This window comes from Procambarus clarkii, chromosome 17 (genome assembly GCF_040958095.1).
Source record: "Procambarus clarkii isolate CNS0578487 chromosome 17, FALCON_Pclarkii_2.0, whole genome shotgun sequence".
Classification (NCBI taxonomy): domain Eukaryota; kingdom Metazoa; phylum Arthropoda; class Malacostraca; order Decapoda; family Cambaridae; genus Procambarus; species Procambarus clarkii.
In genome coordinates, this window is record NC_091166.1 from 46,011,816 (window position 1) to 46,032,736 (window position 20,921).

The 20,921-nt window shown below is 46.5% G+C and overlaps 2 protein-coding genes across 3 annotated transcripts in view; one reads left to right on the plus strand and one right to left on the minus strand.

Moving 5' to 3' along the window:
- The window catches only part of MsrA (methionine sulphoxide reductase A), a 53,888-nt gene that overhangs the window by 12,999 nt on the left and 19,968 nt on the right, over window positions 1–20,921 (plus strand). Inside the window, exons 2-4 of one of the 2 annotated variants that reach the window (XM_069325965.1) lie at window positions 12,274–12,452; window positions 13,736–13,850; window positions 14,487–14,623. In XM_069325965.1, the coding sequence (XP_069182066.1) occupies window positions 14,490–14,623 (134 nt within the window). In that variant the 5' untranslated portion in view covers window positions 12,274–12,452; window positions 13,736–13,850; window positions 14,487–14,489. The remainder of the gene's footprint in view (window positions 1–12,273; window positions 12,453–13,735; window positions 13,851–14,486; window positions 14,624–20,921) is intronic. The other variant, XM_069325966.1, reaches the window with a different exon arrangement.
- Window positions 11,394–12,860, minus strand: LOC138365696 (sporozoite surface protein 2-like). Its single transcript, XM_069326188.1, has 2 exons — window positions 12,752–12,860; window positions 11,394–11,596 (listed from the first exon to the last, which is right to left on the minus strand). Exons 1-2 carry the CDS (start codon window positions 12,858–12,860, stop codon window positions 11,394–11,396), a joined length of 312 nt encoding a protein of 103 aa, XP_069182289.1.

Consider the following 20,921-nt stretch of genomic DNA (forward strand, 5'->3'; position numbering starts at 1 on the left):
CTCTCCTCGTCCTTCCCGCCTTCCTCAGACTCACAACCGTTTCCAGGCCTTGGACCCTGATGCGCCCACTGCCCCCTCCTCTGTCCCTTTGGGTTCTCTCCCGAAGGATCCTCCTCCTGGTCCTCTGTCTGGGGTTCCCCTTCCTTCTACCCGGTCTGTCGTGTCTTCTGTGTCTCCTTCCTCGTCCCCCTCCGATCCTCCTTCCCATCCTCTTCCTCCATCTATCGGCTCTCCCCGCCGCCTGTCGGTGCGGGCGGATGTCCATCGCTCTCCTAACGGCCGTCGTGTGTGCTCTCGTTCGGCTTCTCCTGTTGAGACACTGGAATCCGTTGCCCGGTACGTAGTTGCTGGGACACCGGTCCCTTTAAGTCAGAAGCGTAAGCCTGGCTCCTCTCCTTCCTCTTCCCCGGCGGGTAAGAAGGCTTCGCTTTCTTCCTCAGCTCCTCCTTCTGGCTCTGTTGCTCCTTCCACTCCCGTTTCAGTGCTTGCGCCCCCTGTTCCTGCTATGGAGGTTTCTTTGGCCCCTGCTTCCCTTTCGGTTGCTGCTCTTGCTGGGGTGCTCTCCTCTCTTTCTACTCCCCCTCTTCCTGCTGCTGTCCTTGACTGCTCCTCTCCGTTGTCTCCTCCTCCTCCTCCTCCTCCTCCTCCGGACCCTGCCCGCCCACCTCTGATCTGTTCTCCCGTTTCCTTCCCTCCGTCTTTGCTCAGTTTACCCATGCCCCCTAACCCTGACTTTGCTGACCCTGATCCCGACCCTGATATTCTTTAACGTGCTCTGTTGGTCTTTCGCCTTTGTTTCTTCCTTGTTCTCTGTTTTTGTCCTTTCTCTTCTCGTCGTTGTCCATTCTTCAATGGAACGTTCGAGGTTATTACGCCAATTTCCTCGAACTCCAACTTCTGGTTTCGCGGTTTTCGCCCCTTTGTGTCTGTCTCCAGGAGCCGATGCTTGGTGCTCGTCCTGGTCGTTTTCGTGGCTATTCCTTTCTCTCCCCCCCCCCAGCCATTGCTGGGGCTTCTAATTCTTCTGCTCTCTTGATTCGGGCTGATGTTCCCTTTGTTCCTTTACTTTTTCCTTCGCCTCTCCATTGTTCTGCTGCTCGTATCTTTGTGGGGAAATGGTACACAGTTTGTTCCATTTATCTCCCCCCGAGTGTCCCGCTCTCTCTTCCTGATTTGAAACACCTCCTAGACTCCTTGCCGGAGCCTGTGCTCCTGCTGGGTGACTTCAATTGTCGTCATTCTCTTTGGGGTGACGTTCTGACGAATACCCGGGGTCGCCTCCTTGAGCCGTTTCTCCTCTCTTCTTCCCTGTCTCTTCTGAATTCTGGTGAGCCCACTCATTTGGACTCTCGAACTCGCACCCTTTCTTGTCTTGATCTTTCTCTCTGCTCTTCTTCTCTTTACTTAGATTTCACATGGCAGGTTCTTGATGACCTCCATGGAAGTGATCATTTCCCCATCCTTGTTTCCTTTTTCTCTTTTCGCCCTTCCCTCTCTTTCCCTAGATGGCAGTTTGCTAAGGCGGACTGGACCCTGTTTTCCCTCAGTGCTACTCTCTCTGACCTCTCCCTTCTGCCCCTCTCTCGCGCTCTCCTCCTTTTTCATGACACTGTCTTCGACGCTGCCCTCCGCTCTATTCCTCGCTCTTCCTCTCGGGGTCCACGGAAGTGCGTTCCCTGGTGGAATGCGGACTGTGCTCGGGCTGTCCGCTGTAAGCGTGCAGCCTGGAAGAAGCACCGCCGTAGGCAGACGACCGATTCTTTTCTTTTCTTTCGGAAAGCGAGTGCGGTGGCCCGTAGGGCCATCCGTACGGCTAAACGTGAATGTTGGGCTTCTTATGTCTCGACAATTACGTCCGAAACCCCTCTGGCCCAGATCTGGAAGCGTATCCGCAAGATAGCGGGTAAGTTCGTTCCCGATGTTTCACCGGTCCTTCACCTCCATGATACTCTTGTGGCGGACCCGTTGCAGGTCGCTTCCGAACTGGGTTCCCACTTTTCTTCTGTTAGCTCTGGTCTTCATCTTCCCCAATCTTTCCTTCTTCGTAAACCTGTCCTTGAGTCTCGTCCTTTAGATTTCTGCACTCATCTTCAGCTTCCCTATAATGATCCCTTCTCTCTCTCTGAACTTCGTTCTGCCCTGGCCCTCTGCGGTTCTACGGCGGCGGGCTCCGATGGTATTCATTATGAGATGCTTCGCCATCTCCCTCCGAGCACGTCTCAGTATTTACTGAGTCTGTATAATCGGATCTGGGAGTCGTCGTCAGTCCCTGAGGACTGGCTCGATGCCGTTGTCCTCCCTGTTCGCAAACCAGGGTCTCTGGGTACTTCCCCTAAGGACTTTCGCCCTATTGCTCTCACAAGTTGTGTCTGCAAACTCTTTGAACGTATGGTTAACGTTCGTCTGATGTGGTTCCTGGAACACCATCACCTCCTCTCCCCTTCTCAATTTGGTTTCCGCAAGTGCCGCAGCACGACAGATGTCCTGGTGAACTTGGAGGTCTATATACGTACTGCTTTTGCTGCGAAGACCTCCGTTGTTGCCGTCCTTTTTGACCTAGAAAAGGCTTACGACACCACTTGGCGTTATCATATCCTATCTCAACTTCATTCTTTTGGCCTTCGTGGTCATCTCCCTCTCTTTCTCCGCAGCTTCCTCTCTCGTCGTTCCTTTCGGGTGCGCCTTGGTACCGCTCTCTCTCCCCCTTTTCAGCAATACGAAGGTGTGCCCCAGGGTAGTGTTCTGAGCACTACTCTTTTTCTGGTTGCCCTCAATGGTCTTCTTTCCTCTCTTCCTTCTGGTGTCTTCTCCGCTCTCTATGTCGATGATCTTACCCTTTGTTGTCAGGGTGATGATTCGCCTCTCCTTCAACGCCGGCTTCAACTTGCGATTGATGCCGTGTCGTCTTGGGCCACAGGTCATGGCTTCAAGTTCTCTACTTCTAAGACTTGTGCCATGACTTTTACGCGGAAACGGGTTGTTCTTCGTCCCTCTTTGTCACTTTATGGTCATCCCCTTGAATACAAAGATTCCGCGAAGCTTTTAGGGTTATTCCTTGACACTCGTTTGTCTTGGTCTCCCCATATCTCTTACCTCCGTGTTGAGTGCTCTAAGTCCCTTACCCTCCTTCGGGTCTTGTCCCATACTTCTTGGGGGGCAGATAGGCGCACTCTCCTTGCTTTACATTCCTCTCTCGTCCTGTCTAAGCTCGATTATGGTTGCCCTGCTTACTCGTCTGCTTCTCCTTCTACTCTTCGCCGTCTTGATGCTTTGCACCATACTGGGTTGCGCCTCAGTTCTGGTGCCTTTCGTTCGACTCCCGTCCTTAGCTTGTATGTTGACACTGGCTTCCTGTCTCTCCAGGACCGCCGTGATCGCTACTGTCTTCGGTATCTTGCGCGGTCCTTGCAACATCCTTCCTCTCGTCTCTGTCGTGCTTTAACTTTTACCCCTCCTGCGGTTCCTGTTCCTCTTCACCACCTCCCTCTTTCTGTCCGGTTATCTCGCCTGCAGGATTCTCTTTCCGTTCGTATTTCTGATGTTTCTCCTCGTGTTGTTCCTTCTTTGCCCCCGTGGAGGGTCCCTCTTCCGCGGTTTTGTACATCCTTGACTCGCATCACTAAAGCTTTTACCCCTCCTACAGTTCTCAAACGCCTTTTCCTCGAGCACTTTTCTTCTCACTCCCGCTCCGTTTCTGTCTTCACCGATGGGTCTAAGTCAGCGGACGGTGTTGGCTACTCTGTTGTTTTTCCTGATCGCACTTATATGTGTCGCTTGCCTCCGGAGACTAGCATCTTTACAGCGGAACTTTATGCTATTCTCTATGCTCTTCGTCTCCTACTTTCTCGTTGTCAGTCTTCCTTTGTAGTTGTTGTTGACTCTCGTAGTGCCCTCATGGCTCTCGGGTCCTTTAATCCAGTTCATCCAGTGGTTGTCGAGATCCAGCATTGGCTGTTTCTCGTTCATAGTAAATTTAAGTCGGTTGAGTTTTGTTGGGTTCCCAGCCATATTGGTGTGTCTTTAAATGAGCGTGCGGATGCTGCCGCCAAGGAAGCTGTCCGCTCTTGTCCCATCTCTCGTAAGGGCATTCCGTATTCCGACTTTTACCCGGTTATCCATTCCTCAGTCCTTACCCGTTGGCAGGCTTCTTGGTTGTCTGTTACTGGTAACAAGCTACGTACTCTTAAATGTTGTGTTTCCTCGTGGCAGTCCTCCTTCCACCGTAACCGGCGGTGGGAAACAGCTCTGGCGAGGTTGCGTATTGGCCATACTCGCTTAACCCATGGTCACTTGATGGAGCGCCGCCCTGCTCCTTATTGTCCTAGTTGCATTGTCCCTCTTACGGTCGTGCATGTCCTTCTTGAATGTCCTGACTTCCAGGACGAGCGTATGTCTTGCTTTCCGACCGCCCCTCGCGGTCACCTGTCCCTCGATAGAATTCTTGGTGACTCGGATACTTTTGATATCGTTCGCCTTATGCGTTTTTGTTCTCGTATTGGCATCCTTGGTGATATTTAGCGCCCTCTGATTATTTTGCGTATTTGATGGTGCTACATAGCCTTCCCGGTTTGGTGCCTTCTTTTGATAATTACTTACTTACTCAATAGACTTGTTTCATAGGTTTGTTTAAAGTGGGGGGGGGGGAATTAAACTCCACAGTAGGGGGCTTATATTTTAATATTTAATTTATAATTAATTCACTGAAGTAGCTGGAGGTAAACAATATACTTTGAATTTGGTTTTCATCTTTAATCAGCATGGTTCCCTACATGATATCCGAAATAACATAAATCAAAGGTATCGGGAGGGAATTACAATTCGTCATAATAACGAACTCTACAACAAGAACAAATGAATATTTAATAAATAAGATATTTTAGAAATAATACATTCTGTCCTTTAGATTGTTTGGATTTCTCAGTTTCTCAGTAATAGTAAATGAACACAGATGATAACTTGAATCAATACTTCTAATCAACACACTAATTACTACACTACATAGTCTTAATAATAATAGTAATAATAATAATAATTTTTTGCAAGAAGTTACAATGGGTTGGTGAGATTACATAAGATGGGTATTTCTGGGGAGCTATCCATGGCTGATATGGATACCTAACTATTTTGCATCAGTTGATGTGGGTGGAGTTCTAGGCCTACCGGGGACCACGAGCCAGAACCTGACCCTCTCACAGAGGCACGAGGAGCAATGGTCCATAGAAATGCACATGTGATTTGGAGCATTCTATATCTGCCATTGACCAGGACAGGCACCCAGAAAGGTAAGCGCCACAAAACAAACCCCTATTCTGGTTAACAACAAAAATCAACAAATGAGTGAACAGAACTCCCCAAGAAAAACGAACAAACAAGCATGACGTCACACGAGCCGCGCTGCATGTCTGCGCAGCTTCCCCCTCCTCGGGAGGGGGAAGGTGGGAGCCCCAGACCCCCGAGCCGGCGATCCCCGCCCCAGTTCCTCGGCTGATGGGATCATGCATGGTCGTGTGGCTCCAGCTCCAGTCTTGTCTCAGTGTTGTGACTTGTTTTCAGTGCTGTTCTTACGGTGGTCGTGTGAGCTGGGAGTAGTATTCTCAGGTACTTGGGCTGCATATGCTTAGGGTCACCTTCCCTGAGTGCCCTGTAAGTACAGTACCGCCCTTGGGGCTTGGTTGCCTTCCACAAGTCACCTTGGGTCTACCTCTGTTGGCTTTTTGCTGCTTGGCATTTGGCCGCTCCGAGTGTTTGGGGTTTTTCCTCCCTTGTTTACCTTGGGGTAAGTGGTAGTTATAGTACTGTTGGGGTGCAGGGCACTGCGTAGCTAGTTTTCACCCATAACAGCGGCCGACTTTGTTCCCTCTTGGTACATTGTCCACTTGTGTGGTTTTTCTTTTCTTTTTGCCTGGTGGGGGGTCTGCCTTGTGTTCCCTCCCCCTTATATTAGGGTCGTTTGTGTGGTGGCACCCCCTGCTTCGCCTTCACGGGTGGACACGTCCCGTGGGTTCAGATTTAGCAGTTTGCTTGGTAGTTTGGGGCGCCGGTTAGCAGTGTCCTGCCTGGGATAACCCTTAGCGGACCAGTTTAGGGGCCCTGGGGAAACACCACGGGGGCTCTTGGGTCCGATAGTAGAGACCCTTGTGTCCCCTCTCGCTTTGTGCAAGTTGAGGGTTGCTCTGTCCCCTTGTCTTTGGGTGACTCTCATTGTTTTTGCCTCCTTTGTGCTGCCTGTTGGGTCGGTGACACATTCGACTGTAACACCCATTTTTCTATCTACTCTGTAATGGTAAGCAAGTAAAGCAAAGTAAGGAAGAAAGGAGGGAAGAGAAGAGAGGGGACAGACATGGATAAGGTTGAGGGGGTGCTCGTCCATCTGGCAACAGAAAACGAGTGGCGCATGGAAAGGTGGAGGTAGGAGGAATGGAAGGAAGGAGGAGGGGGAAGGAAGGAAGGAAGGAAGGAAGGAAGGAGTAGGAATGAGTAGGGAGAGTAGACTGACTGTTATTCTATCTATGATGTTATACTGATGTTGTTATTGATGTTAATTTGACTGTACATATAAGCTGCCACCACCTGTCTCCTTCACTAACTAAATCTTAATTCCACTTAAACAATGTGACAGGAACACTGCTTAATTTAGTTCTCTCACTTGTTCATCTAGTTATTTCTAGCCTTAACTCTTACTTGAGGGGACATTCATTCAAAAAGAGGACTGAATAAAAGTCAAGCTTGATATTCTACACGCAGACATTTATTGAATCAAATTATTTCAAATTATTTCAATTTCCATAGTTCTTACTATTTAACATTTTGACATCCTATTATTTAACACAATATTGACCAAATTGAAAAGGGAGGGGGATCACCCACTCCATACACGCCCACACCATACATGGCTAAATGGTTCACACTCCACTAGCTCGTTACCACTAAGACACTTCTGGTTAAGACAATGCATAACTGAACTCTCACCTTCTCAACTCAGATGGATGCACCCTGATGGTGACTGGCAGTCACCTGTCAGGGTGGGAAGACTGGCTGGTCACCTTCTCTCTATGCAAGGTGATCGCTAACTGAATCTACCAGCCACCCCCAATGTGGGGAAGCTGGGTATTCCTCATGCCCTAATAAGGACTGGGACAGGCCAAGCTAGCCCACATCAACATAAGTACTACTATGTCAGCAGATTGAAGCTAGTCAACACCTCCCTCGTACCATCTCGCTCCTCACCACATGCACGCACACACACACCCACCCACAAATACAATTCACAATTATACGTGAAAGAGTGCAAAATACTAGCACTGTTACTATGTAACAGTGCTCCTGCTTCTGGCCCCTAAGCGTCTGAGGGCTTTGGGGTCGGGGCAGGGTTTAGAGGTTTCTGAGACTTGGGCAGTTTCAGGGGTTGCCCCATCCAGGGTGGCTGCGGAGGCATTCGAGTCTGTTCTTCCAGCTGATGCTCCGGAGTCTAACCAGTGGACCCCTTCTCTTCCAGCTCTTTCGGCTGCCCCGGCTTTTTCTTGTGGGGCCGGGGTTTTGGAGGTCGACTCGACCCTGGGGCCTGGTGTTGAGGCTCCTGGGGTTGGGGAGGAGCTGCCTTGGGGACCTTGGGCTCCATTGGACCCCGCCTTGATTTCTGTCCTTCTGAGCGGGGCTTACTATTGCAAGGAGTGGAGTTTTCTTTCCCCCTCTGCGTACGATTTGGACTTGGATTCTGCTCCTCCCCGGGTTCGGTTCCGTGTCCCTGTGGTTTCTTCGGTTCCGTCTTCCAGAGGTTTTCGGCTACCCGCATCTCTCTGCCTGCGGTGCGGTCGGCCTTTGCGACTTACCTCCTGCGTGACCCGGAGTTTGCCTCCGTAATGGTTCCTTCTTTGTTCAGGTTTGGATCATCGTGTCCTTCCTGGCTTGCAGACTTCCCCTTCTTTTCGCTGGATGCTTGGGACTCGTTCTGTCGAACCCACACGTTTCAGTGGCACGAGGCATTGACGGTGGTCCAGGTTTTCCTGGGGGGAGACTTTACGCATCTTAATAAGTGGCTTTTCGCTCCTGCCCTACTGCGGGATGTTGGTGCGGTGCGGCTCCTTGTGCGAGTTCCTTACCTGTCGGCTGCACTTGTGGCGGAGGAATTGCGTGCTCGTGGCTTTTTGGCTTCAGTCCTGCATTTCTTTTCCCTCCTGGAGCAGTCTTCAGATTGGCTTGCAGAGGTTGTAAAGACGCTTGGGGACGTTCCTGGGTCTGGTACCTTGGTATCTGCTGCTCGGGCGTTGTCTACCATGTTGAAGCTCTTTGCGCCGGTCCTGCGGGAGGCGTTGCTACTGTTTTGTTGTGGGGCATCAGTCCTACCGCTTTCGTTGTCTCGCCTTTGGGTTGTATCTGACACCTCGCTTGTTCACACGCCTTACCCGGGTCGTGGTGGCCCGTTTGCGTTTGTTATGTGTTCAAATGTTGGCTTACCTCAACGACTGACTGGCTTTGGTCTCCCGGTTGGTCCACATGTCTGCTCGCCAGGGATTGGTGTTTCCCAGCTCGCCGGGTTCGGGTTCCTGGTGAACTGGCGGAAGTCCCGTTGGTTCCCTCCCAGGTTCGGTCCTGGCTGGGTCTTGTGTGGGACTCTCGGACCGCTTCCTTGTCTCTTCCTCCGGAGTCTCTCCTTCAGCTGCGGTCTTGCCTGTGTCTGCTTCTGGGGGGCTCCTAGGTCACCCGGCAGTTGCTCGAGGGTTTGTGCGGGAGCCTGAACTTTGAGATGTTGTTCTACCTGCTGGGTTGGGTTTGGCTTCGTCGGCTGTTCTGGTTAATTCGGGGACGTCCTTTCTGCCTCTCTCCCGATCGCTGGGTTCGACCCTGGGGGCTTCGAGTCGGCTGCTGCATCGCCGGCTTCATCTACGGGTTTTCGGGGTTCGGTGCCTTGGTGCTTGCCCGAGCCCTCGCTCGATGTGTTTCCAGATGCGTCGTCGCTAGGCTGCGGCTTTGTGATCAGTGCTCCAGGCCGGCCAGGGGCGGTGTGGTTTGTGCTTCGGTGGGTTCGGGTCGCCCATTCGGCGACCCGAGCCCATTCTGGCTCCATTCGGACTGTTCCCCGGTGGTTCGTTGCCTGAACCGAGGGAGTTCGATGCGGTCCTTGGCTCTTTGGGGTTGGTCGCTTCGGGTGACTCGTCTGCTGAGTTCTCGGGGTTTGGCTATCCTTCCATTGGTTCTGCCGGACGTTCGGGCGCCCGGAGGTGAACCTCTTCACATCGGCGTGGTCGAGGAGTCTTTCGTTTTTCACGGCGCCCTTCCCCGACTGCGTGGCTGTTGGGTTCGACGCCTTTTGGTGGGTCTGGTCGAGGTGGGGGTTCCTGTACTTCTTTCCCCCCGGTTCAGCTGTTATTCCTGGTCCTGGCTCGTTTGGAGGCTTCCCTGGGTCGTGTGGTCCTCTTGGCCTCATGGTGGCTGGCCCAGCCGTGGTTTCCAGAGCTGCTAGCATGGTGTCCGAACCCGGAGGTTTTTCCACGGCTCTGCCTCTTTCTGGAGTTCGGGCCGGTCCGGTGCAAGACTGGTTTGCTCTTCTCTGCGAATCTTCGCTTTTGGTGTTTTTGACTCGTGTTTCTCACCATCTCTATGGTGAGCAGATGGCTTCTCTGTTGGTTTCTCACCTGCAGGTTCCTCTCGGCGGCAGTGTGAAGTTTCCTGGTGGTCCTTCCGTTTTTTTTTGGCTTTTCGTCATTGTTCCTCACTTTCGGTTCAGGTGGTGTTGTCCTTTTTCTCTTGGTTGTTCCAGGCCCGTCATCTGCTGCCTAATCCTGTCACCTCGTATTGTGCGGCGTTGGCGGAGCCGCTGTTGCTGGCTTTCGGTATCGATGTTACTTCTGCACCATTTCGCAGGCTGTCTCATGCATTGTTTCACCTCCGGCCTGTTCATGGCCTGAGGTGACCAGGATGGCCTGAGCCGTCCTGGTCTTTGGACAGAGTGCTCTCCTTTCTTTCTTCTCCTCGGTTTGTTGTGGCCCCTTCGGTTCAGGATTACTTTGCTAAGACTCTTTTTTTCTATTGGCATTGGCCTCTGGGGGTTGTGTGGCGGGGCTTCATGCTCTTCTCAGGCGCAGTGGTTTTTTGCTCCTTTGGTTGTAGTCATAGGTTTGTTCGTCTGCAGCCGTCTCCCTTTTTTCTGGCGAAGAATGTGACTGCTGCTTTCCGGAGGGGTCCTTGGGTTGTCAGGCCGGAGGTTCACCTTGTGTTGTGTCCAGTTGCGGCCCTCCGCCCTTATCTATGTGACACGGCTTCTGTGTCGGGGACGTGCTTTGGGTTGATCCGGTTTCCCTTCTTCCCTGTTCGCGGGTTCGGGTCTTGCAGGTAGTCCGCGGGGTTATTAAATCTAGTCACCCTGCGGTCTCTCCCCGTGCCCATGACATTCGTAAGTTTGCTGCTCTGGCTGCCGTCTTCGGCGATATGTCTTGGGCTGACATTCGGGCACGAGGTTTTTGGTGGTCGGACAGGGTCCTGGCTGCACGCTCCCTTGTGAACGTTGCTGGGCCCAGTTGGGTCTGTGTTGCTTTAGGGTGGCGGATGCAGCCTGTTGTCTCGACTTCGAGTTAAGGAGTAGAGCACCGACCACCTCCCAGGTAGGTCCCCTTGTTTTGTTAAGTAGTCTTTGGGGAAGTAGCTCCGGGGAGCCGTAAGGGCTCCCCCCAGAAAACCAGCGTTGAATGTAATGAAACTCCATTTTCTGGGCGAGTCCCGGAGGCTCCCCGGCACCCTCCCATCCTCTGGTCGGCGTTTTTTTCACGATTTTGATATCCAGCCTCAGAACTGGGACGGGGATCGCCGGCTCAGGGGTCTGGGGCTCCCCTTCCCCCTCCCGAGGAAGGGGGGAGCTGCGCAGACATGCAGCGCTGCTCATGTGACGTCATGCTTGTTTGTTCGTTTTTCTTGGGGAGTTCTGTCTACTCGTTTGTTGATTTTCGTTGTTAACCAGAATAAGTGTTTGTTTTGTGGCGCTTACCTTTCTGGGTGCCTGTCCCGGTCGATGGCAGATATAGAATGCTCCAAATCACATGTGCATTTCTATGGACCATTGCTCCCCGTGCCTCTGTGAGGGGGCCAGGTTCTGGCTCGTGGTCCCAGGTAGGCCTAGAACTCCACCCACATCGACTGATGCAAAATAGTTAGGTATCCATATCGGCCATGGATAGCTCTGGGGAGCCTCCGGGACTCGCCCAGAAAATGGCGTTTCGTTACATTCATCGCTGGTTTTTTACTTTACTGCAAAGCCAGTAACACGCATAGCATTTCAGGCAGATCCTAGCCATAACAATCAGGAGGCCTTGGCACCCGGGCAGACTTTCTGGGTCTCCTTGGAGAAGGTGGATTAGAGTCACTGGGTCTCACTGGAGAAAGTGGACCATTGTCACTGGGTGTCACTGAGAAGCTGGAACATTGTCACTGGGTCTCACTGGAGAAGGTGGTTTATTGTCACTGGGTCTCCCTGGAGAAGGTGGAACATTGTCACTGGGTCTCACTGGAGAAGGTGGATCATTGTCATTGGGTCTCACTGGAGAAGGTGGATCATTGTCACTGGGTCTCACTGGAGAAGGTGGATCATTGTCATTGGGTATCCCATCTGGTAATTCACAATCTTGAATACTAGGTGTAGTTAGGGGACTCCACCAGTCTCATCCCTGTGTCATTGACTGGAGAGGGTTGATTCTTGTGATCAAGCTCAACATCATGATGCTTCATCAGATTTGTTGGACTCATTGGACATGGAGGCAAATCACTGATAGATACGGTAGAGTGGCATCCATCTCGATACCTAATGCTTGCGCACTAAGCGCCTAATCTTTGCACTAAGTGGAGGAGAGGGTGCTGTGTTGAAGTTAAATTTTTGATGGTGCTACAGCCAAAGTATGAATAGAGGAAAATTTTTTAATTTTCCTGAGATCAGTGAATTATGTTGTATATTACTATAAGAAATTTATTAATATATTTTTCAAAATATTTAGCTAGGTATAGCCAACAAGCAGCGCCAAAAATCATGGTGGCGGTGAGAAAGGGACTGTGGCATGTTGTTCCCTCTTGAAACCTGGCAATGCTGACCACACTGTGTCTGTTCTGTACTCCAGACCAATCACCTAGCAAAGTTTCATGAGGATAACCTCCAACGTCTGGCCCCCCAACCTTGAACAGACACAGACATTCTATCTTATAGATGCATTCATTCATGTACATTATTTAGTCTCTTTAAATGATCTTTAATCTTCTTCCCTTTTTTTAAGCTTCATATCTTGCTATTTTCAGTCTAACCTGGGAGTGAGAACAATGGAACTACTGGAGCCCAAAGTTACAACAAAAAAGGCCACATTTGGCATGTCATGATTCTGGTTTCCTGAGGCCCAGTTCGGTGCTGCACCTGGTGTTATCAGGACACGAGTTGGCTTCGCCGGTGGGTCCAAGGTCAATCCAAGCTATCGCAGTTTGTAAGTACAGTACTGTATTTGGTAGAAAAGCCTTTAAATAGTGTAGATTATGAGTAATTCAGTGATTTAGCCTTCAAAAGCAGGAGCCTAAAGAGGCCGCCATCCATAGGGAAGGCATCGTGAATCCACTGGGAAGACAAGCACCCACCTAGAAAGAGAACAACAGCAGGAGAGATCTCGCAATACCAGGGCAAATGCCAGATTGAAGATTCAGAATACAAGTGAAGCGAAGTATGGAACGAAAGCAAGCAATGGGCTTGCATAGCACAATCATTCCAGGAATTGCCAACATTACTTACTTAGAAGATTAAATGTAACAATGGACGTGGTAGAACTGTGACTCTGGTCACACCAGGATCGTAAATGTGCTGGCTGGCTGACTGGGACTCGAGACACTGGGGCTGCCATCTTGGGGTGGGTGGGCGAGTGTTATTTGCGAATTACATTTAATAGGGTTGCTGTTCTGTGAAATAAGCAACCAGGTAACATTATATTGACAAACTCAATGGAAAATTTCAAGTGCATGTTGTATACGTATGTATAGTAGGAGCAATTGGTTATAAAATGAAGCTGTCTTACAAGACCCAATGAGTCTTGTGTAGATTCCTTCATCATCTTCATATTTTCTAGTAAAGTTAAGACTCATACATGAATTCAGATGTAAATGTGACAACATTTGTAGGGTCAAGATCATTAATGGTCAAGAGATGACCCAGTAGCTGGAGCCGAGCCCCTGCAAATACACACAGTTACAATAACAAACCAACTCAATCGTAGATGTCCAGTAATTAATATTATTTTCTGCAGTTACAAGGTTAGGTTCACTAGTGGCAAAGTGGTAACATACTCGCCTGGCATTTCGTGAGCGCTTTGGCCTGGGTTCGTATCCTGGCTGGGAAAGATTTACTGGGCACCAATCCCTAACTGTAGCCTCCGTTCACCCAGCAGTGAATGGGTACCGGGTCATATTCCGGGGAAAATTAGGATTAAGGACCTGGCCAAAATTCTATGCATGCTAGTGGCAATACAAGAATGTAAGAACCCTTGTACATATAAATAAAAATTAAATAGTGAAATATACAAGTAGATGATGTACTAATGGCTTATTCAGTCAATTCTAATTACTGTATTGGTACCCATGTTTACAAAACCTATTCCCCCCTCTGTTAAGGAGGATAGGTTTTTTCCTAGTAGGGTATACCCGTACCCAAACAATATTCTTTAAACTGACAACTTTAATTTCATAAGGCATTTGTTTACATAATTGTGATTTCTTTTAACAGAGGTGATCATACAGAAACTGTGGATATAGACTATGATCCAGATCAAACAGACTATGCTGCTCTTTTGTCAATATTTTGGAAGTATCATGATCCAACATCAAAATGCTCACGTCAGGTAATATTGTATTGGGTTGTTTTGTACCATAACATATTGAATGACTGTGCTGCCTAATAAATAACCGAGTGATGTAAAAGAGGGTACAGTATACTGTATGTATAACATAAACAGTAATACCTTGAATGTATGTGAACTTTAAAGCAGCATCTTCGGTCAGATGTAAAATATCTAGTGGTAGGAGAGTTTACATATAACAGCCTTTAAATACTTCATGTGGTTATTTTCAAAGTGCTCTCTTAGTAAATTAACTGATGTTAGTTATCCATTGACACACTCTTTGGGATTGTTCTGTATGTCACTAGGTATTCCCAGAAGGGAATTGTAGATTATAGTTGTACATTGTAGTTTTTCCAAATGTGTGTTGTTCATCTGATAGCTAGAGAATGTCTTAATATATATCAGACAGACCCTATCACACTGCTTTTTTATGTTGGAGGAGCTATGCTGTGATTTGGCAGCTTTAATAATGAGATGAATATTGTGTTTGGTAACACTGACCTTGTTGGTTACAGCACCAGAGAAATTTTCAATCCATCATTTTCTCCATGTACATTGTGCATCCCAGTATATGTGGATGTTAGTTTAAATAATAATCCACTTGTGACACTGAATGTTTTGTTTTCAATCTTTCAGTATATGTCTGCTATCTTCTACCATGACGAGGAACAGAAGCATATTGCTGAGGAGACCATGAGAGCTGAACAAGAGAAACACCTACGTCCAATCACAACCTCCATTCTTCCTTTTAGTGCTTTTTATATAGCAGAAGAGTAAGTTTTTGTTAACTTTTTCTTATTTTTATTTCTTGCAGATCCTTTAGTTCTTGCACTGCTCCCCTGTTTGAGATAATGCCCTAGTGTGTGAGGAAAATAATTACTGTAAAAAAAATTCTGTGGAGGGCCCCTCTGGCTCCCCAGAGCTTATCGGGCTGATATGTATGTATTAGACCATGGCATCAGTCAATTTGATTGGAGTTCTTGCCTACCGGTGACCACAAGCCAGAACCTGGGCCCCTCAGAGAGGCATGAGGAGCAATGACCTATAGAAATTTCCATGTGGTTGGAAGCATTCCATGTCTGCCATCGACTGGGTTAGGCACCCAAAAAGGTAGGCGTCTCAAAACAAACTCCATTTGGTTCAAAATTGCTACCAAAAGCCAAGCTGTCAAGCAGAATGCCCCAATTCCAAAACAAGCAAACAAGCATGATGTCATAACTGCCGCTGCACTGCTTTCTGCGCAACCCCCGCCCCTCCTCCCCGGGAAGGGAAAGGGGTATCCCCAGACCCTCGTGCCATCCATTCAACCCCAGTTCTCATGCTGATGTGTTGTATGGCAGAGTCACTCGACTCTGCCTTCTGTCTATGTGTAGTGCTTTGCCTTTGCGGTGTTGTTCTTGCTGTGTGGTGGTGTGCAAGCCAGGAGTAATTCACGGAGTACTGGGTGTCATGGGTGCGTGCGTCAAAAACTTTTGTCATAGCTGTGTCTCGGAGGCCTGTTAAGAATTTAGTGGTGGTGGTCCTCTAAATGTTGTCTAGGGGAATAGATGATTGTACTTGAGCCTAGGGCAAATCAAGAAGTAAGGTAAACAGCCTAGTACAAAGACGAATTTATATGTATAAAACAAATGATATTACACATATGAAATATTGTTCCTTACAACACAAGGTCATTATAACGTGATATAACCCCCCCCCCCAAGCGGGCTCTAGATACCCTAAAGCTCTCCGTCCCAAACCTGGAACCGTGCACACAGCCACCGCAGCTATCCACCGATGACACACATGTTTACACCTCTAGGAAACCTGGACTCTCTCTTAAAGAACACCTCCAAAGTCTGCATAACTACTCTATATCTTGCATCCCTGTTTAGATACGAAGGTAGGCTTATCTGACTGTACGGCCGGAGAAAACCCCCTCAAATAGCAGGACCGGGTCGACAGTGATACACCTCCCCCTCAAGTCAAGATGGCGTCCACCTCTTATGCATCATCACCCCATAATACTCTATGCTTTACATTTGCAATCAAACCATTTATTGACTTTATTTACCATATTCCCCATGCATGCTTTTAGATCGAGTCCATTTTTCCCTCACATAGTTTGACTACTGTATTCCAGTTCACATTATTCCTGACAATCTCCAGCTGAGAAGATACTACTTTGCTGGGAGGAGTATTACTGGTAACTCGCAGCCTCCCTTGAAATCAGCTGTAGATATTTTCCAATCAAAAATTCTCCACTGTGTCCACCAACATTTTATACTTGAAACTAACCTCCACAGGAGGTAAGGTCCTAAGCCATGGAGGAAAAAAAAAAAATGAGAAATTCACTTTTTTTTTCACATAAAATTAACACCTCAAACAGATTTCATAATAATTGTAAAGAAACAGTAAATAATATACAGTACTGTATAATAAACAATAGAGAGACAATAATATATACATCTCTGAGCAATAGTACAACTCTAAGTCACTCCAGGTTTTGGCAATCAAGAAAGTGCATCTACTACTATATTTAATTTTCCTGGAATATGTTTGATGACCAGATTGTACTCTTGCAACAATAAAGACCACCTCAATATTATCTGACTGGAATTCTTCATGCTAGCAATAAATGTTAAGGGGTTGTGGTCAGTAAACACTTAAACAGTATTGGCTGATAGAGAAATGTCAATTTTTTTAACAGCTAGTAATAATGATAAAGCCTCCTTCTCCATTGTGGAGTAATTCTGTTGACATTTGGTAAATTTTTTAGAATAGTAATGTATTGAATGATTAATACCCTCATCATCATCATGCATTAGCACAGAACCAGCACCCCAGTCCGAAGCATCTATATATAGTTTGAATGGCTTAGAGTTGTCAGGAGTAGCTAACACTGGACCAGATGACAACATTCCTTTTAATTTAGTAAATGCATCCTGACATTCCTGAGACCATCTAAACTTTACATTTTTACATAGCAAGTTTGTCAAAGGAGCTGCAATTGCTGCAAATTTTTTACAGAACTTCCTATAATAAGCACACATTCCTAGATATCTTTGTACCTCCTTCTTGCTAGTCAACACTGGATACTCTAGTATATCATTTATTTTATTTTTGAGTGGTAACACCTTCCCATTTCCCACTTCATATCCTAAGTAAGAAATACTAGCTCTAGCAAAAGTACATTTGTGTAAGTTTACAGTTACATTAGCCTCCTTTAAGCATTTTAATAGTTTAGCTAAACCTTTCATATGGTCCTCCGAATTATTGTGATAAATTACAATATCATCCAAGTAAGCTCTACGTAGTGGTATGTCTTTTAACACTAAGTTCATAAGACGCTGGAAAGTTGCTGGGGCATTTTTCAGTCCAAAAGGCATTACAGTGAATTCATACATCCCATCTGCAGTTATAAATGCACTCATCTCCTGAGCTCTTGGTGTTAAAGGAATTTGCCAGTACCCTTTTGACAAATCTAGTTTGGTTACAAACTTTGCTTTACCAACACTGGCTATGCAATCATCTAATCTAGGTATTGGAAAGTTATCAGCAGTCATTACATTTAGCTTACGGTAGTCAATGACCAACCTGTGAGTTCCATCCTTCTTTGGAATCAAAATACACGGACTACTCCAACTGCTGCTGCTAGGTCTCACCAATTCATGTTGAAGCATGTAGTCGACTTCTTTCCGGATGAGATTCAACTTGGTAGGGTTGACTCTATATAGGTGTGACTTGACTGGTTGGTTGTCTGTCACCTCGATGTCATGGTGAATAACTGTAGTCTGGGTGGGAATATCGCCAAAGATGTCTGCATGAGAAGTCAGCAACTGCTCCAAGTCCTGCTTCTGCTCTGATGACAAATGTTCCACCAACTTCTGGACATTAGCCAACCACTCCCCATTGCTAAAATAAGGTACATGAGCATTAGGTACATTATCAAAATCATATTCCCCATTATTCTCATCTACATGGGCTACACTAAGCACCTGGTTGGTATTGGTAGTTCCCTTCTGTGTTAGTTTCATCCTATTCACATGCACTACTATTTCCTTTCTCTTGAGATCAGGTGTTTGGATTACATAATTGGTGGGACTGAGTTTCTTTATCACTGTATAAGGACCTTGGAACCTATGCAACAATGTTGGTCCCTGTCGGGCCGTTAGTACTACCACTATCACCTGCCTCAAAATGTCGTTGCTATGTCTTTTTATCGTACTGTGCCTTCATTTTTCCTTGAGCTTCTTTAAGGTGAATTGAGGCTTTAGCCCTGGTTTTATTGAACTTGTCTTGTAATGTATCAATATAGTTTACCTGCACAACACTTCAGATTTCCAACCAACTTATCTCTTAAGATGGTTAGTGTTTCTCACCTCATGGCCAAAAACTAATGAGTTGGGTGAACACCCCAGGGACTCCTGATAAGTATCCCTCAGTGCCATGAGCATCAGTGGAAGACCATCATCCCAGTCTCTGCCAGTTTCCATGCAACTGGTTCTCAGCATTTGTTTAAGGGTTTGGTGCATCCTTTCCAAAGCACCTTGGCTCTCAGGATGGTAAGTAGTGGATGTCTTATGGAGGATGCCAAACTCCCCACAAAATTGCTGAAACCTTTTGGAAGTGAAATTGGCCCCATTATCTGTCTGTATTACTTTTGGTAAACCAAAAATAGTACAAAATTTCATTATGTGCCTTACTACCACTTTCGTTGTAGCATTTCTCACAGGGAATGCCTCAGGAAAGCGTGTAGTCTGACACATCATGGTGGTGATATACATATTATCACTCTTGGTTCTAGGCAATGGGCCTACTACATCACCTATAATATGGGTAAAGGGTTCTTCAGCCACCACAATTGGCTGTAAAGGGGCTTTTGGTATTACCAGGTTTGGTTTGCCAGTTTTTACACATACTGGACATTCATTACAATACTGGATGACATCTTTCTTTAATCCAGGCCAGGTAAAGTACTTGCTTATTTTATTATATGTTTTTGCAATACCCTGATGACCGCCTATTGGTGAATCATGGGCTACACTTACCACTTTTTCTCTATAACCCCTCGGTAGGACTACTTGATTAACTACCTCCCAAGTGTGTGATACAGGTGAGCTCCTAGGTCTCCACTTCCGCATCAACACCTCTTTAGTGTAGTAATAAGTCATAGCCTCCGATTCTGCTTCTAGTTCAGTTACTGCCTTATTATGCAAGTCAGTCAACGTAGGATCAGTTCTTTGCTGATAAATAAAATTTGATTTTGATCTCAAGTCTGAAGAGCCAGATGTGGTAAATGGACTACACCCTCCCCTACCCTTTTTCCTAGGTGGTTTGGTGGAGGTGCTCCCCATCCTGTTCCCATTAGCTTCTTCCAACTTGGCCATAAAAGTGTCACAAAGATCCACTTCATTATTTGATTTGTTAACCTCTAATTTTGTTTCCTGACTTACATTACTGGGAGTTTGTGATATTTGAGACTGATTTTGACTGGGTCACGTACATGCTGGGTACATTACCTTGTCCTCAGAATCTGTCTGTGCCCTAATCACCTCTGGCTTTGTTAGCATTATTGGGTGGTCATCTCTTTTAATTCAATTACCAGCAAGATCATTCCCTACAATTAGATCAATGCCAGCAACTGGTAATTTAGGACTAACACCTACTAAACTTTTGCCTTTAATAAAATCACAGTCAAGGTTTACTTCCCTCAAGGGTACAGTCTGGAAATCTCCAGTGATTCCCTGTATAATCATTACCTCCCTAGTCTATGTAGACTGTATATATTGTAACACACACTCTAATAGGGATTGGGATGCTCCTGTATCCCTCAAAATTTTAACATCATGCCACAAACCATTTGCACACTGTAATTTTCCATTTGATATAAAGTCATCAAAATGATTTATAGCAAGTGCTTTTTTCCCCATTATTTTTGCTACCCATTTGGTTTTCCTCCCCTCACACACTGTGAGTGCCATAGGCCTCTTTTTCTGGGCGAAGAAACCAACAACTCTTTACAACGTGACCCCTCCTATGGCAGTAGGAACACTGTTTCAACTCTGGGTGAGGCTTATTACTGGTGTGATCCACTTTGGGTTTCACATTACTCTCTTTACCACCTGGCACCTTTGAAGTGTTTCCTTGACCTGCTGTTGGGAACATGTGGGACCCAAATCTGACTGAGGAGTTTAGTGCTTGACCAGATCCTTGTCTATTTGATTGAATTTTATTTTTAAAGATTACTTTATGCATTAACTCATATTCATCTGCTAATTTAGCCAACTCATAAATATCTCTGGGTAATTTCTCTGCCAAATACAAAGTCACATCAGAAAGTATGCAAGATAAAAATTCTTCTACTAAGAATAAATTTTTTAGAATCCAGATCCCTAATTTTTTCTGCATCTAACCATTTATTAAACATATTATATTTCTCTTGTGCAAATTCTACCAAGGTTTGACTTGGGTCTCGTCTCAGTTGTCTAAACTTTTGCCTATAAGCCTCAGGAACACAAGTTGATAAGCAGTAAGGATGGCTGCCTTTACCTTCTCATAGTCAAAACTGTCACTCAAAGGCATAGCTGCAAATATCAATACAATACAATACAATACAATTTTATTTAGGTAAGGTACATACATACAATAAATATTTACAAGGATTGTTTAACTTATAGGTATAGCTAGTACATACAATGCCTAAAGCCACTATTACGCAAAGCGTTTCGGGCATGATAAACTTAAATGACAAGCTTAATACTAATTGAGCATAATGAGTAGAATGAAAACAAGAAATGAAAACATAGATGAAAAAGCAGCACAAATACAATTATGTCGACAAACAGCGCTCTTTAAAGAAAAAACAGACATTGGTTGACAATAGAAGGGTAAGGTAGGTTACAGGGAATTTATTAGGTATAGCTTCGCTTTTAACTTAAACTGGTTGAGAGAGGTACAGTCTTTAACATGGTTGGGAAGGTCATTCCACATTCTGGGCCCCTTGATTTGTAGAGCATTTCTAGTTTGATTAAGTCGTACTCTAGGAATATCAAAACTGTATTTATTTCTGGTGTGATGCTCATGGGTTCT